This window comes from Phaethon aethereus (assembly GCF_964289735.1).
Source record: "Phaethon aethereus genome assembly, chromosome: 9".
NCBI classification, from domain to species: domain Eukaryota; kingdom Metazoa; phylum Chordata; class Aves; order Phaethontiformes; family Phaethontidae; genus Phaethon; species Phaethon aethereus.
In genome coordinates, this window is record NC_138585.1 from 27,634,457 (window position 1) to 27,650,955 (window position 16,499).

The 16,499-nt window shown below is 52.4% G+C and overlaps 1 protein-coding gene across 3 annotated transcripts in view; it reads right to left on the reverse strand.

Annotated features, from left to right (window-relative positions):
- The window catches only part of KCNAB1 (potassium voltage-gated channel subfamily A regulatory beta subunit 1), a gene marked incomplete at both ends in the record, with an annotated part of 74,955 nt that overhangs the window by 13,011 nt on the left and 45,445 nt on the right, over positions 1–16,499 (reverse strand). For all 3 annotated transcript variants that reach the window (XM_082003533.1, XM_082003535.1, XM_082003534.1), the window contains 6 exons: positions 3,229–3,272; positions 4,573–4,617; positions 5,826–5,870; positions 6,635–6,714; positions 8,223–8,260; positions 15,381–15,424. In XM_082003533.1, coding sequence (XP_081859659.1) covers positions 3,229–3,272; positions 4,573–4,617; positions 5,826–5,870; positions 6,635–6,714; positions 8,223–8,260; positions 15,381–15,424 — 296 coding nt within the window. The remainder of the gene's footprint in view (positions 1–3,228; positions 3,273–4,572; positions 4,618–5,825; positions 5,871–6,634; positions 6,715–8,222; positions 8,261–15,380; positions 15,425–16,499) is intronic.

Below are 16,499 nucleotides of genomic sequence, written 5' to 3' on the forward strand. Positions count from 1 at the left end.
GGCGTGTCCGTGGCCAGCCCATCAGCAGGCAGGCGCCAGGGACCAGCTTCAGCGCTCCGCTCCGCTCCTCTTCGAGTTAATTTAACCTAAATCACATCACAGAGCCTTTCTGTGCAAGCCCAGGGCACGTCGCCTCGGTCCTGTCCCACCTATAGAAGCCCTGCCCCAGGGGGGCCTTCCAGAAATGCAAGCCCGGGCGGGAGGACGGTGGCACGCGGTTAGACACGTTATGACGAGCAGAAAAAGCACCGCGGAGGGCTTTACGCGCTGCAGGTAAGGAAGCTGTGCCCGCCAGCGCTCTGCGTGGGGCAGGAGGAGTTTTGCAGAGCAGGACAAGGCACCGGTTCACAGCTACAGTTCAGGACTGCCCGGGCTTCGACAGCTTCTCCATGAGGCTCTGATGGGAAATGGCATCAAAAGCCTACATATATATATATACACGTGTGTGTGTGTGCGCGTGAGAGAGAGAAAAAGAGTATTTCTGACACCTCTTTTCTATGAATCTTCCCAGGAACAAAATGTTTTTATGAATCTTCATGAAGAATGAGCCAAAATAGAGCAGTCTGAAAATGTTCTGTCATTTCATGAAGTAGCTCCACAAGAAACGGCGAATGGATGGGTTCAGACCGCCTGCGACACGGCTGCAACCTCCCCGAGCACCTCTGGGCCGCCAGCGGCTGGGACACCACCTCACGGAGGGGTATTCCAACGAAAGTTCAATAAAACGTTGCTAAAAACCTTTCTTCCGCGTTACCTTAATACAAAAGTCATATCCTAACGTAGCTGAATTCCGCAAATACTAAATAATGAAAACTTTCCAGGACCGTCCCAGCTGTACGAGCTGGTCACTACGAGGCAAAGCCGCCCAGCTCTGCGAAACAACCCCAAACCTGCGCCCGCGGGAGGAGGCTGCTCTGCTCACCCGGTTTGCTGCTGACCACGACCATCCCGCCTCACCTGCTTGGGACACACGAGCCAGGCTGTGGTGCGGGTGGCAGGGATGGCCCGGATGAGGGGTGGATAACGTATATATAGTAATAACATTGTCATATAACCTACGTTATAACATATACAGAACAAATCCCCTTTGTTGAAAGTTGTGACAAATGGGCCATGGCAGATTCTGGTGATAAAACACGCAAGTGGCCAAATGCCGTTTCTGGCGGGCGAACCCGGTTTTTTGCAGACGGATGCCACTGCCCGATAAGCGAAGACCAAAGCACGCCTGCCGCCCGTCCCGCAGCGTGACCGGTGCACGGGCTGGTTTCCCCCGCGCCATCAAGCTACCGACGCCGCGGCACGCTAGTAATAGAGATGAGCCTGACTTTTTCTTTTCTAATTTATCTTGGCAGCAAACATTAGCTTAACCAGCCACCACTGTAAACAATTAGAGTTTAATCTCATAAATCAAAGAGGAGGCTAATTACCCCAGCGTACAGAGAGCAATAAAGAGAATCACTTTCCATCACCGCAGCCGCTGCCGTGTGCCGGGCTATGGAGGGTGCTGCTCCCCTGGGGCCCTGGGTCACCCCGCCCGGCACCGGCATCGCCCGGCATGAGCAGCCGCTCGCCGGGGAGCGCCGGGGCCGCAGCAGAGCGGCACAACCCGCGGCCCTGCGCTCCCCCGAGGACCCCGGCACAGGGCGTATCGTCTCCTCGTAACCCAGAGAACGCATTTTGCACGTCCCTCGGCGGCGGCAGACAGAAGTGGGTCAAGCAGCAACGAGAGGCGGGCGGTGCAAATCCTTCTGCAGAGACCTGAAGCACCGGGACCGCGCCTGGTGCTGCCCTTCTGCCCCGAGGGCTTCCCGGCCCCCCAAGGAGCCGGGCACCCCCAGTAGCAGCCTTCCACGGCTTTACGCAGCTTTTCTCCAGACCCAGGCTATTTTTACTCAGGATTTATGTGAAGGACAGACCCAGGCCCCTGTGCTGCTGGCTGCTTTTCCGGGTCTGGGACCTGCTTGTGATCTGCACGGGGGGGCTGTTGGCCCCGGGGTCCCTCCTGGCGGGTGGGGGGTTGGGGTCTGCTCCAGCCCCGTCGGGAGCTGGCCCAGGCTGGCACCTCCTGCTGGGACAAGGTCACGGCTGATACTGGTGATCCTTAATAGGGCAGAAATGTGTCTTTTCACGGGCGCCGCTCTATTTGCATCCTGCGTGTAAAATCCTGTGCAAGTTATAATTATGCCCGCGGTCACTGCGCCCGGGTGTCTGACCCAGCGCCCGGCAGCCCTCTGGATAGAGCCAGACCAGGTGAAACATGCTTGTCCGCATAGAAGAACGTACGTGCTCTCACTCCCTCTGCAACAATAACATAGCCAAGAACAGAAAGAGCAGTCGGAAGGAAGATGGTGAGCGTGCGTCAGATGCAGCAGAGACCTGGGATGGATGAGTAAGGTTGTGCACAAGGCAACGGCATCACTCAGCGGGATGCAGGCCTGGAAACAAGGTGAGGGAACGTACGCAAAAATTGAGCACCTGAGAAGCAGCAGCACCGAGAGCAAACCACAGCCGTCCCCAGCCGGCTGCTCAGCGGCTGGGACCTGGCACCCCTCCAGAGCCTATTTCTGCAGGCTGACATCACGCCCCGCGTCTCCACCGCGCCCTGCTGCGCCAAGGAGCCCATGTGGCCACGGCCACGTCAGCCGACCACACGCTGCCACTGATCGCCCTAGCCCTGCCGGGAAGAGCCGAGGGGTCTATATGAATCCCCCATACGTATCAGCAGGGCAGCCGAGACCAGCCAAGCCTCCCTGCCACAGGGACCGCAGCCAACTGCCACAGCAGTTGGGATCGGGCCATTCTTGAGGACAGCGATGCAAAGCTGCTGGGAACCCGCGCGAGGCCGCGAGCGATGAAACCCTGGCGCGGCAAACCCCGGTTGCCACAGGTAAGTGACAAATCTGCAAGCAACACGCACACTCAGCCGGTCAAGGACAAGACGCTTGCTCATTATAACGAAAACCAAAAGGTCGTCGCTGCGTAGAGGCGAGGTAGATAAGGCGCTTTGTGTGCAACGTGTTTGCTCACGCTTTTTGAGAAAAGCCAGAATAATGCTTTGGTGCATTTTGGGCCCCATGCAGGGCTGGTGCGGAGGAGCAGCGAGCACCGGGGCCAAGCAGCCCCGGCTCGCGGGAGAGCGTCTGCCCTGGGGTCCGGCTGGCTGCAGCCCCCCGTGCCCGTGCCGGGGTGCTGGGGCACGGCCAGACCCCCGCCCCGTGCGACACGTACCTTCAATGATGTGCTTTCTCGAAAGCCCTCTTTCCGTTTCAGCTCTGCAAAGGAGAAACAGGTACGTGGCTGTTAGAGGTCTCAGGTGCTATCAATCGGGAAGTGCTAATTTTGTATTCTGGTCAGCACGTGCTTTAAATGTCCCAAAAATGAAGCTACAACTCATACAACAGAGAGAGCAGCATCTGGGATGACTAATACCACTGTTACATTAATGTGGTAACAGCCTTGCTGTGGATATTGCCCATCCCTGAACCGTCCAACATTTCTAAGCGGAGGGGTAAAGATGCTGGCAGGACTGCGGGGGCTGCTGGGACCGGGCAGCGTGGGAATGGGGCTGTGCCCCGGCCAAATTTGTATCCCCGAGGCTTCACCGATGCCATCCACCATTTCAGAGCGAAGCAGCATCCAACCCACCCTGCCACTGCGAATCTGGAAGACAAGCCAAACAAAGTGCTCCTCCCAAACCGCTGCTGGTTCGCAACACAGGCACAGAGGTACAGCCAAGGTTACCCCCAAAATCACTAAACACCCCGTCTGCTGGGACCAGACCTCCTGAGGCAGGTCACCTTGCCCAGGCAAGGCAACAAGAAACAACACCCACAGGACTGTGGCCTGTCGTTCACATATAAACTAGATTCAGAGGCAACACATAGCTTCATAATTTTCCTTTCCAGCTGTTTAACTTTTGCCCGTGTTTCTAACACGCCGGGCAGATCCCGAGCCTGCTGCGAAGCAACGGCACGATGAAGTGGGACAGCCACTGGAGACCCGCCTTACCAAAATAGGTGGCAGTACCCTAGTTATATCCCGGCTTTCGCAGAGAAGCAGAGGGCTGCGCTGCACCTCAGCTTCAATACACCATTAAATAACTCCGGTGAAATGGGGGGAAAAATAATTACAATCATTTGCACAACATCTCGGATGAAAGTCTCGCAGAGACTCGTTCACAGCCGTGTTTGTGGTTTGGTTGGGTTTTCTTCTCAGACATTCCAGGAAGATTTGAAAAATCCACAACGATAATTTCTTCTGGGGCCAAAACCCTACCCGCAATGGAAAGCGGTGAGGAAGGGCAGAGCGGTTGAAAAGCACGGCTGGTTACACCTCCTGGAGCCGCAGCGGTGCTCGGGGCGGGAGCGCGCCCGGCATGGCACCCCGGCCTCCGCTGGCGCTGACACCTCTGCCAAGCTCCAACTCCTTAAAAGACTTGGCAAAGCGAGGAGAAAGAAAACAGCAGCAAGAACCCACCCCTCCGAGATGCCACCAGTCCCCACCTGGCTGTACGGCTGTAAAAGGGAAAAGCACACTGCAGCAAACGCCATTACACGTAACTGAGAGACTTACTTTCCGCCCCAGTACAGTTTTGTTGTTATGACCAGACTGGATCTCCTGCAAACAGAACATAAAAATTAGTATTGTTAAAAAAAAATTATAATATAAGTAACCAAGCAGGCCACTGCCCACCGACACACAGCAGCACTCTGCGGCGGCCGCGCCTGGCTTGGCAGCCCCGGCTCAGAGCGAGCGGTCGTACGTCCCCATCACCCTTTTTACAACAGGTCTAGAGGCCACTTCTCCTCCCAGGCTCAGGTCTGCTGCAGGCAGGGAGTGACTGTAGGCTCGTGTCCAGAAACCGAAGCCAATTCAAGTGAGGCGGCCAAAAATAAAGATACACGTTTTTAATTATGGAGTAAGCAGTCTCCAGAGCCCTTTACCAAGGGCTCCGGCACTACTCCAGTGCTACCCAAGCCCAGTGCTTCTCATTACCATGTTCCTGGAGTTATTAAAATGCCAAAAGTGATACAGTCACCGAATTCATCCATAAATTCCAATGTGGTCTTAAATTAAAGATTTATCATTCACAAAACACCTTGCTGCATAACTGTACACGTATAACACAAAATTTCTCCAGCTTTTGCTAGATTCATTTTTTTCTTCCACAGTACCCAGTATATTTCTCACTGGATTATCATCCCCCTAAGACAGGGGACACTGAGCTTGGAGGCAGCACCGTTAAGACCCATTCTTCAGTTGAAGGCTGAGTATGACACACACGGGGGGGTCTTTAAAGATTATGCAAATGTTCTTAAAACTACACACCGTATGCTAATGTGCATCATTTAAATTAGGTATCGTCTCCTAGCAGGCTACCCAAGATGAAGGCCCGTCACAGCTTTGCATTCCTAATGCACAGCCTTATGTACACAGATAAGGATGCCGACACACAAATCATCTGTCTCGATATGCCGCGCATGAAAAAACGATGGCTATGCTCGGAAGCCACGCTAACGGCGCCGTGCGCGGAGACGACGGTCTCGTGCAACAGTCGGGGCAGCTCCGCGGGCCGATGACCGCAGCCCCCTGCGGCCGGTGCGCGCTCCCAAAAACCAGGAGAGCATTTTTATTCAGCGCTTGAAAGGTCTGGCTGCCGCAGGAGCCCCGGCTGCGCTCTGTGCGCGGCCCTCGCACCCGCAAGCGCCCGCTCCTGGGCCAGCACCGCCTAACATGCATCGCTTTTAAAAACCAGAAGCATTCGCGTATGCCCAGGCGTCCCGCTCGTCGGGGGTGGCCGGGAGCGCCGTTCGGCAGTACGGTACCTCCAGCCCTTCTTCTTCAGGATGTTTCCCAGGATGACCTCAGCCCTGCGCAAGAGAGAGAGCCCCGCGTGAGGGGAGACGGGAGGATGCTCGGTGCCGGGTACGCCGTGGGGCTGCCGTCACCCCGCCTCCCCTGGCCGGTGCCAGCCCGCAGCGCCGCTCTCGGCTCTGCGGCTCTGCCCTCCATGGCTGACGGTGACCCAGCACCGGCTGGGACGGGTCCCCTCCATCGGTACAAAGCATCTTGTCCACCCCCTCCCGTGGGGACGGACCTGTACCCCGGTGCCCTGCGTCTGTGTGAACCTGCTCTGGGAAGGCAGAGCCGCTTCACCCCCACACCCCCGTCCGCCTTCCACACTAAATACAAAGCTGTAGACATCAGCCGAAGCCAAACGTATGATGGAAGAACTACTTTTTTCCCCAATCCTGCAGCAACACTAAATGCACCAGCTCTGCTGCAGCCGGAGCGCTCCCCGCGCCGGGGCTGGCACTGGCACAGGCCATTTGTCACCGTTAAGATGCGTACTGACTTTTCATTTATTCAGGACATTTTTCTCCCTGTGCCAAGGGCAAGTGGCACAAGTGATACATTTCAGGCTTCAACTGCATACAAAGAGTTTTGGGTTTGATTTTTTTTGTTTTTTAATAAGAATGCTCCAAAACTAACGGTTTTGCCATGCTCCCTCAGGGAGAGGGGGGATTCCCAAGCACCACCAGAGCCCTGTCCATCGCGAATGACTGTGGCACAGGGAGGAGCAGAGCCAGGCAGAGAGACCCCAGAGAAGCAGAGCGGGATGCTGGGCACTCACTTGCCGGCCGCGTACACCTCGGCCGTGTCGAACAGGTTGACGCCGCTCTCATAGGCGATGGTCATCAGCTGCTCGGCCACCTCGGGGAAGCAGAGATGGAGAGGTGAGGGGCGGCGGACTGCACCCCAAGCAGCCAGTGGCTTGTCCCACATGGGAAAAAGCTCCTGAACAAGCAGCACAGCACATTCAGCAGGGCTGGGAGGGGTGTTAGCATCCCCTGCCCGGGGGGCAAGACCCTTCGCCAGGGCACCTGGGGCTTCGTGTGCTGCCCAAGAAGCACCAAAACACAGATTTACATCAACTTGCCTTTACATCAACTTGCCTTTGACTCATCCTGGGAGGAATTAATCTCTTCTCATAGGAAAGTCCCGGGCTTTCTAACAGGAAAGCGGCCAAGAATTTAATAGGTTTATAGAAGATACTCTGCAAATCTGTGGCGTTCAATACAGAAAGGATATTTCCACGGTAAAAGTTTAATTTTTTTTTTTTTTTTTTGGCTACCTGACAGGCTGTCCTGCAGCTCTCCAGCAGATTTCATGGGGTATTTAAATGCCTGAAGGTCATTTTGTGTGATCCTCATCAGAGCCCCAGGGGTCCCACTGCTCCCTGGGGGGATTCTGCACCCAGAGGGAGCTGCCAGCTCCGAGGGGGGTGCGGGCACCCGGCCAGGGCACCCACACATGGCCACCGTCCTTAGGGACCCTCAGGGACGGGGCTGCGTTTAAGTCCTCTTTTTCCATGCGTGAACACTTTGCATTGACTTATTCTAAGCAAGGAGGGCAGGAGAGCCAGGGAGCAAATTCATAACCGAAACACATCGTCTCGCTTCAGGCTGTGGCGCCAAGGAACAGGAACGGACTCAGTGATCTGCCATCAGCAGAAGAAATACCACCACCAAAGATCAAGTGACTTAAAAGGCAAAGCGCCTTTGAATTCAGGCTCCCAGGCTATTTTCCTTCTGCAAAAGTTATTTTGGGGTTTCTGCCACAGTACCAGAGGGAAGGCAGCAGGGAGGTCACCAGGAGGATGACTAGCATCCGCAGCGTACCTGAGGTGGAGGGAAACCCACGTGCTGCCCAGCACTCGGGAGGATTATTAACTGAGATGAAGAGCCATCTGGTACGGGCAAGAGTGCATAGGAAAGCCAAGCTCATTTTCATTTGTTTCAACTTATTATGTAAAAAATAAATCATCAGGCACCTCCTTGTAAGCCGAGACCCTGCCTGTATTTATGACTGGTGCTGATTACACACATGATGCAAAACCAGTTTCCAAGTTCTGCTCTAGGAACAGTGCCATTGCCAGCGGTAAGGACGGCAATATCGCTCCCAACAGCCCGGGAAAGAAGATCGCTTTAAGGGATAGATTTTTTTTTTTTTTTTTAATTGAAGTTGATCACTGGAAATGTCAGATTCATTAAGGTTTTTTGCAGCAGAAGCACAAAGTTTGTGTTGCTTTGCATAGTAACTCTCTGCCATTTCGTCATACAGAAATGGGCTCCTCTGATTTCGGTAGCCATGGTTTCATTTAGAAGTACCTCATATTGGTTTTTACTCCATGCATTATACTTACACCAAGCATTACTTACCTCATCTGAGATTTGACCTCCAAAAGTGACCCATGTCCCTAGAAAGAAGAAAATAATCTGTTACTACAGAGGTTTTTGCTGACAAAAAATTACTCTACCGAAATTCAGGCTCTTTGGGATTAAATGGGCTTAAAATGGGGTTAACTGGCTCAGAGGCTGCTGCGTCCCTGAGGGAGAGCTCCTGCAGCCGGGCAAGAGCCGGAGCCCCTTCTGCTGCGGGGGACAGCGGGGCTGGGCGTGCAGAGCTGCAACTGCCACATGAACCCGCTCATGGAAGCGCCAGTAAGATCCTGTGCTGCCATAACCTGCAGTTTTATTGAAATCTGAAGCTCTTTGCAAAAGTGAGTTCATTTTCCAAAGCTTCAATTTGACAAATTGGAAAAAATTTATGATGCTGCCAAAACATATCATTTGGGGAATGAAGCTCTTCCTGAATTTGTGCTTCAGCATTTAGCATCATACAAGTCAAAATCAGAAGGAAAAAAAAAAAAGTATTTCTTTTGACATGAAGTATCTAAAATCCATCCAAAGTGAGCTTTCCCAGGCCTTTTCCATAAAGCCAATGTCAGACACCAGTGCAGCCGATGAGCAGCGTTTTCACTAGCTGGCTCAAAAAGTAGCTGCAGTTTAGACTCGGCAGCAGACTCTGGTCTAGTACTAGGAAAAACTTTGGGCGTTATTTCTTTAAGACCACTGTTCAAACAAGAAATATCCTGTGGTGGAAACAGTGCGTGGATTTAACTGGATATTCCTAAACTATAGGAATATTATTTCCTATATATATTTTATATGTGTGTATATATTTATATTAGGAATACATATTTCCTACGCGCACAGCAGTGAGCTGGGGCAGCGCCAGGTCCCATATGGGACCCTGATCAGACAGCACGTAGTCGCCCTGGCAGACATCGCTCCTGCCCTGCTTATCCAGCCTTACGGAACAGCCCACGGAAAGCCACGCCGAGACACGCAAGAGGAGGCTGCGACATCACCTGTGCCTTTTGCCAGCTTGTCACGATGTCACTTTGATCTACAGCACAACTTTTCCCCGTGCTTTTCAAGCCCTATGCGCCGGCTACGTATAAAATCATGGAATCATGGAGCGGTCTGGGTCAGAAGGGAGCTTTAAAGATCATCTAGTCCAACTCTCGCTGCTGTGAGCAGGGATATCTTTCAGATCTCCGAACCCCGTCCTGACCTTGAACGCTTCCAATGACAGAATCCAAAACTTCTCTGGGCACCTTGTTCCAGTGTCTCACCAAGCTCATTGTAACAGTATTTCTCCCTTATATCCAACCTAAATCTAACCTCTTTCAGTTTAAAACTGTTGCCCCTTGTCCTGTCACTACAGGCCTTGATAAAAAGTCTCTCTCAGTCTTTCTTATAAACCCCCCTCAAGTATTGAAAGGCCACAGTCAGGTCTGATCGAACTTAAAATCACAGAACTATTAAGGTTAGAAAAGACCTCCAAGATCATCAAGTCCAACCATCAGCCCAACACCACCATGCCCCCTAAACCACGTCCCAAAGTGCCACGTCTACGTGGCACTCGTAATCAATGAGTCAAAGCCCACATGTCCGTCACAAAATCCCCCAGAATTTAAAATTCTGCCTTATATCTTCCCTACATAAGGAGGGCAGAGGGGTTCGGGTCCTGAGCTGGAAAACTCAGTGCGATTTGGGCAAGACGGAGGAGAGATCACCACGCCAGGGAGGGCTCGGGCTCTGACGCTGCTGACAGGGGAAAAAATTAAGAGCTCCCTCCCTGCCTGCCTGCTTGCACTTGCAAAGGGCTTGGTGCAATAGATACGTAAGCGCTCCCACATCTTCATTAAAAATGTATTGGTTAGCTCGTTGCTCACAGCGAGCGTGGAAGATGAACCTTGAGCAGGAGTCAGCAAGCAAAGAGCGTGCCTCCTGCTAACACTTGAGCTGCTTTGATCAGTCCCCGGTTAAAAACAGAACAAGGAGAGTCGGCTCCGTTAGGAGAATCTTGCTCTCTTTCCCTCAGAAAAGGTCAATCTGAATTTTTTTATACACCAGGTTTCTTTGAGTACAAATGAAGTTATTTTTAAAGATCCATCTTTACTGCGTATTTAAACTGAAACTCTCGATTTCCTGCAGAATAGCCTGAGCTCTGCAAAAGCCAAGTTTTCACAGATCAGAAATGCGTAACAACTCACGCTACTGGAATAAAAAACGAGCAAAGAACACACATATTTGCAACTATTTTTGCATTTACTTCTGCTCTCTATAAGGGCGATAATGGGGTGACAGCAGCACCCGCCACCCCAGAGCTGCCCCTGCAGTGGGCAGCCGCCCCTCCCACGCCTTGCTGGTTATAGACCTCAGGAAAGGTACGTTCTCTTGGAGTAAAATGCTCTGGGTCCTGCACAATAAGGATAATAAGTTTCAGTTTATCATTAGGCTTCCTTAATGCAGATTAAAAAAACCCAATGAAGCCAAATTTCCATGTTAAAGCTTCCAAAGTGTTATTTTTATAGGAACACATTAAAATGCGTTTCTACTGAAAAATTTTTTGAGACTGTTTATCCCAAAGTGATTTTTTTTTTTTTTTGCTTAAGTATGCATGCAGGTCCCCAGCACAGGTGAGAAGAAAAGGAATTATTTCTGCATTTTGTGGATGGCACATCTTCTCCCAAATTTAGGCAACTGTGACCTTACAGCACAAACCGTGCCCCACCGAGCAGCGAAGTGTAAGGGGGAAACGAAATGCTCGAGTGTTTGGGCACATGGAGAGCGGCTGGAGAGCTGGCAATGGCTCATGGAAGAATAGCGAGCAATTTATCTCTTTAAATTAGTAGTAAATACATGTAATACAGATAAACCTTCCCTGATATAGGGCTCCCAGACCCCAGCAGAGAGGACATGAGGGCCTGGGACCCCTGAACAGCAAGTACCATCAGGACCCCACGGGTGGGGAATCTTTGGGGTATTTTTTTTTCCCTTGATAATAGCAAAAACCAGCCAGGGAGGCGAGGTTTTGCCCGGCAAGGTGACCTCTAAGGCGCCGGGTGCAGTCGGGAAAGCGAGATGCTGCTGTCCGGGTCCCAGGCAGAGCCGGGGGCAGGGAAGGCAGCACACGAATCCCAGTTCCACCACCACCCCCGGGCAGTCGGCGTGGGTGGTGGTGGGCACCCGCACCCAAAGCGGCCGGGGCGGCGGCACAGCACGGCGCCCGCTGCTCAACTCCGACTGAAAAATAAAAACTGCTCCAGAAAGCACAAGGTGCACTTGGCATTTCAAACGACGACGGGTGATTCACCACCTCAGCCAAGGGGAGTATTCGGGAAGAAAAATATACTCGAGAAAGATTGTTTTTTTTAATCATTACTTTTTCCCTTACCAAGTCAGCGCCTTTCTCTTGTCTATGCCAATTAGCTGTTTATACACGCGTCCCCCCACGACTCAGCGTGGCACCGGCAAACAGACGTCCCACTCCTGCCCCTCGCCCACCACGCTGCTCCCTCGCACTGGAAAGCGATTTCCCAGCTGGATATCCTCGCCTTCGACGGAGGAATTTCTGTATTAAAAACTAGATTTGGCTCCATTTCCATCGCATCCCAGAGCCTAGCAAGGTGTGATTATCGCTGGGTTATTTGCTGATGCAAAACTCACCACTCAGTAATGTCATCGCCAGCAGATGTGTCACCTCGGCAGGAAAAAAAAGGTTCCTGGCTGAGAGCCAGTGCTTCGCCTCCTTGCCAGTGCCATTCCTGCCCGGGCTTGCTCCCGGAGAGGACGATGCCACGTGGAGGTCTGGCACGTGGGTCTGGCCTGGCGCTCGAGTGATCAGTGCCGCTCAGTCATTCGCAGCTGGGTGCGAATCAGACCCCGTCGCCACCGTCCCGGACCCGCCGACCTTTGGGGCTGGGCTTCTCCTACGTGCCAGGGCTGCTAAAGCTTCTCCCCAGAGCGAAGCACCAAGGGGCAATGGCAGATGCTGACCCCTTTCTGCTCCCAAAAACGTCTCTTTTCGTACCTGATCGCGAGCGCGGGGTATCCCGCCGGTGGCTGCAGGAACCGCTCGTTTGGGAAAGTTTCTTCTGTGCGTTTTCACGCTGAACGGGCTTTTGGGGTTTGGGACGGCTGGTTTCATCCGGCTGCTCGTTTCCTTGGAGTCAGGGCTAATCACCTTGTTGGAGGCTGGCTCAATATTTTCTAAAAATCAACAGGCGGTCTCCACAGGCAGAATTTGCTCAGACTTAATGACAAGAAAAATGTGACCTTATTTTTTCCCCCTGCATCGCAATCGCATTTCGGAGCCAGCATCACGGAAAGGGCCTCGCGCCAGCCCAGGCATCTGCCCAGGCCGAGACTATTAAGATTCCTCATTTAAAGCCTCGCTCGGCATTAGCTCAGCCAAAGCAGGAGGCAAAAGCGCAGCTCGGAGCAGGGCTCAGCTCCCGGAGGGGGCTCAGCCCAGCAGAATGGTCCCGGCTCCGGCGGCAGGTTCAGCGACCGGGAGCGATGCTCGCGCTCTCAGCCACCGGCGCAGCAACCCTTCCCAAATGTCTTCGCTTGCGAAACACGCTGCTAACACACCCCTCTGCCCTCGGGCGCTCGCTCAACGCTTTTCGCACTGCAGGCAGCACCCAGCAAACGAATTAATTAGAGAGTGTGAGCTGGGAGAAGCAGGACATAATTAAAGGGTTCGCGTTGCCTTAGCACTGCCTGGCTTTGATTTCTGTCCCACTTCACGTCTTTCTCTACTTACTTTTTCATACTACAGGGTGAAGCATATTCCCACCTTGCTGAGAGTTTAGAAGGCTTTTAAGGAAGATTGCTGAGCCTTCAGAAATTCAGTAAACCTTAAATTAGATTTTCATGCCATAGGGAGTTTAGGGAAACATTTATCTTTTAGGGAACTGCGAAAGGGAAGCTATTTAGAGAAGCGACACAAGCCAGCGCGCGAAGCGGACGCCTGATGGATCCGCGGTGGAAAGGGAGTACGAGCTGCGCCGCAGGAGAAACACCTGTACATTCAGGAGAAGGTGGCACCTGGATTTCAGGCTTTCTAGTTCTCCTCCCCATCCCTGCACACACGCAAGGGCTGTAGGGCTCGCTGCTTCGGGGACAGGCCGAGATGCGTGGCGCCGAAAGGATGCCCGGCAGCTCTCCCCAACCTGGCCCAGAGCAGCACGGCAGCCACTTGCTCCCTCCTCAGCCCCCACTTATCCCGTGCAGCTGCGCTCACAAAAGCTCAGTATATTTAGATGCTGCTGCAGTTCCACATGCTTGAAATTAAAGCTCTGCGAAACGTTTTTTTCCTGCTGCTACTTCCTTCCCGTTGCTTTTCTCCACCACAACAACATTAGCTCTTGGTGAACTGCAAGGGTAAAAAATAAAATCTCTGCTTTCAAAGCTTGGGACTATTTTAACCAGAAGAGCTCTTCTTGGTGGAATAGGCCTTATTTATATGACTTGTGATCCAAGGTGACTTTCACATTTCACTTAATTTTAAAATCAAATCTCAAAGCATATTGGAAAAAATGAGCTAAGCCCTCGGGCACCTGCCCCGTGAGCACAACCGGCACCAGCTGGGGATGGAGTGGGGGGCTGGAAGGGGCCACAGCAGGCGCCAAATGCAGGCAGAGTCTGGGTCCGTGCCCATTCCTGCCTTCACCCGCTCGCTCCCTAGGCAGCAGCACGGGAGCCCAGCACACCCAACCGCTTTCCTAAAGATGCGCCAGTGCCTCCACCTCCCCATGCCAGCACCTCTGACCCCAGGGGAACAAGGACCACCCTCTAACATGGGGCTGGGGGGGCCCCGGCACAGCTGAGCATCCATCCCTGGGGGGTCTCTGTGCATGCCCAGGTGCTTCACGCTCCTGATGCACTAACCTTGCACCACGAGAAGGTGCTTGCAGCAAGAAAAAAAGCCTCCTCTTTTCTACAGTGTTTGGGTTTTTTAAATACACAGAATCACAGAATCACCAATGTTGGAAAAGACCTCTCAGATCATCAAGTCCAACCATCAATCCAACACCACCAAGCCCACTAAACCGTGTCCGGAAGTGCCACATCTACACGTTTTTTGAACGCCTCCAGTGATGGTGACTCCACCACCGCCCTGGGCAGCCTGTGCCAATGCCTGACCACTCTTTCAGTAAAGGAATTTTTCCTAATATCCAATCTAAACCTCCCCTGGCACAACTTGAGGCCGTTTCCTCTCATTCTGTCACTCATTACTTGGGAGAAGAGACCAGCACCCACCTCACCACAACCCCCTTTCAGGTAGCTGTAGAGAGCGATGAGGGCTCCCCTCAGCCTCCTCTTCTCCAGACTGAACACCCCCGGTTCCCTCAGCCGCTCCCCATCAGACTTGTGCTCCAGACCCTTCACCAGCTCCGTTGCCCTGTATATACATACCTATATATATACATATCTATATCTATATATATATATATATATATGTGTACTTTTAAGCATTCTTCATGTAAGTGGTTCAACTGCCATCAAAGACATTACTCGCATGAGTAAAGCCAACAGGAGTTGTCCCCTCCACCGCACACACTCTTACCCAGCAGCCAAAGGCCAGCAGCAACGTACCAAAGCCTGCAGGAACCGCAGCATCCATACAGGACCTGCAGGGCCAGCACCTGTGCCACAGTGCTTATAGATGCCTTTTTAATAAAATATTGATAAGATAAAATATTGGTAAGATATTCTTTAGATTTCAAATCAGTATGGGACAGAAATAACAAGGTACACACACTGGATAAAGTAAAATAAAAATCTGCCCACAGCCCAGGCTGATTGCCGTCCCCCGAAACTGGAGCTCTGACACTTAAAGCTCTTAGGGGCATTCACAGACATCTCAGATGTGGTCTCTGTGGGCTGTCACTCATGGGGATCGGGTCGTGTTGGAAGGATTTTATGCCATAAACCCTCATACAGTTCCACTCAGGTGTTACGGGTGGAAAGCACCGCCTCACGCCGTGGGCGGACGCCTCAGCTGATGTGCAGGGCTGTTACTAACATGCGTAAGGGCTTCTGCCGTGAGCCACCTGCAAGACTGAGCTCAGGCTGGGGCTGAGAGCGCATGCTTATTTTCACTGAAATACAAAAGCAGCTACCACTACTCTAGGGCAGCGTGTGGCTGCAGAAAGTGCAGCAGCCACGGAGGTTACTTACCCAGCCCAAGGCACGAGACTCTCAGTCCGGATTTTCCAAGGTTTCTGGAAGGAAAAGAAAATAATTAGAAAATATTGTTAAGCCCAGAAAGGACAGACAACTTGAATAATCCCATGGGAAACCAGCAGCCGGAGAAGTTGAGTCCCTGCTTTTGTCCAAATCACTCATTTTCCTCCAAAAGGGGCAGGCTCTCCCTCAGCGGGGATGCCGGGTGCCCGGTTTGGAGAAGGGTAGACACCCTGCCATCATCCTTTGCCTCACTGGGCTGTGGGAGAAGTTCGGAGCGCTCAGGGGGCTGGGAATAAACCCAGAGGCATCCAGATGTATTTCACATCTGATGTCATTTGGGGGCCCATGAATAAGGCACCCACGTTTCCTTCACTTCCATCACCGGTTAGTATTCACTGTAGTAACCCCGGTTAAAGTATTCGCCTTACTCAGCTTCACATTTCTTTTTATTCACCCTCACACTTGTCAGAACACTCACATCCATCGCAGCAGACCCCTGCTCCGGTCACCGCTGGGGCTCCCAAGCTTGTGGATTCTCCGTGAGAAAAACACCCCGCGATTTCCCAGCCCAAGGGGAGGCAGCGGCTGGATCCCCAACACACACCGGCTGGATCCCCAACACACACCGGCTGCTTTTCACCACCAGCGAGATGAAGTTATTACCTTCCCCACCTCCCAGAGCCAGGCCGGAGACAAGATAATTAGCGCTGAGGCCATGAAATGTGCTGTACATTAAACCCCTACCCTAACTTAAACGTATCACTGCGGTGCAAAATACCCTTTTAATTATACCCTCCTGCTTTAACTTTTACATTGCAGCTGGATCTGTGCAATTTTGTTACCAGATCAAGGTATAATTTGGGGTCCATCTACCTACCTTCCACTGCAGAGTGCTGTGAACCATCATTGCTCTTTTTGCTATTGCTAAGGAATTATTTAAAGCCAAATAATAAAAAACAAAAAGCCCTGCTCACCGGCGGTGAGCACCCAACATCAGCATGCGCCATGCCCTGCTCTTCCAGCTCTTTCTCTTTTTACACACCTGATTTTGTGGCTATTTCAGGTATTTGCTCACGTGGCACAATTTCCCGCGACCGAAGGTGTCCCCAG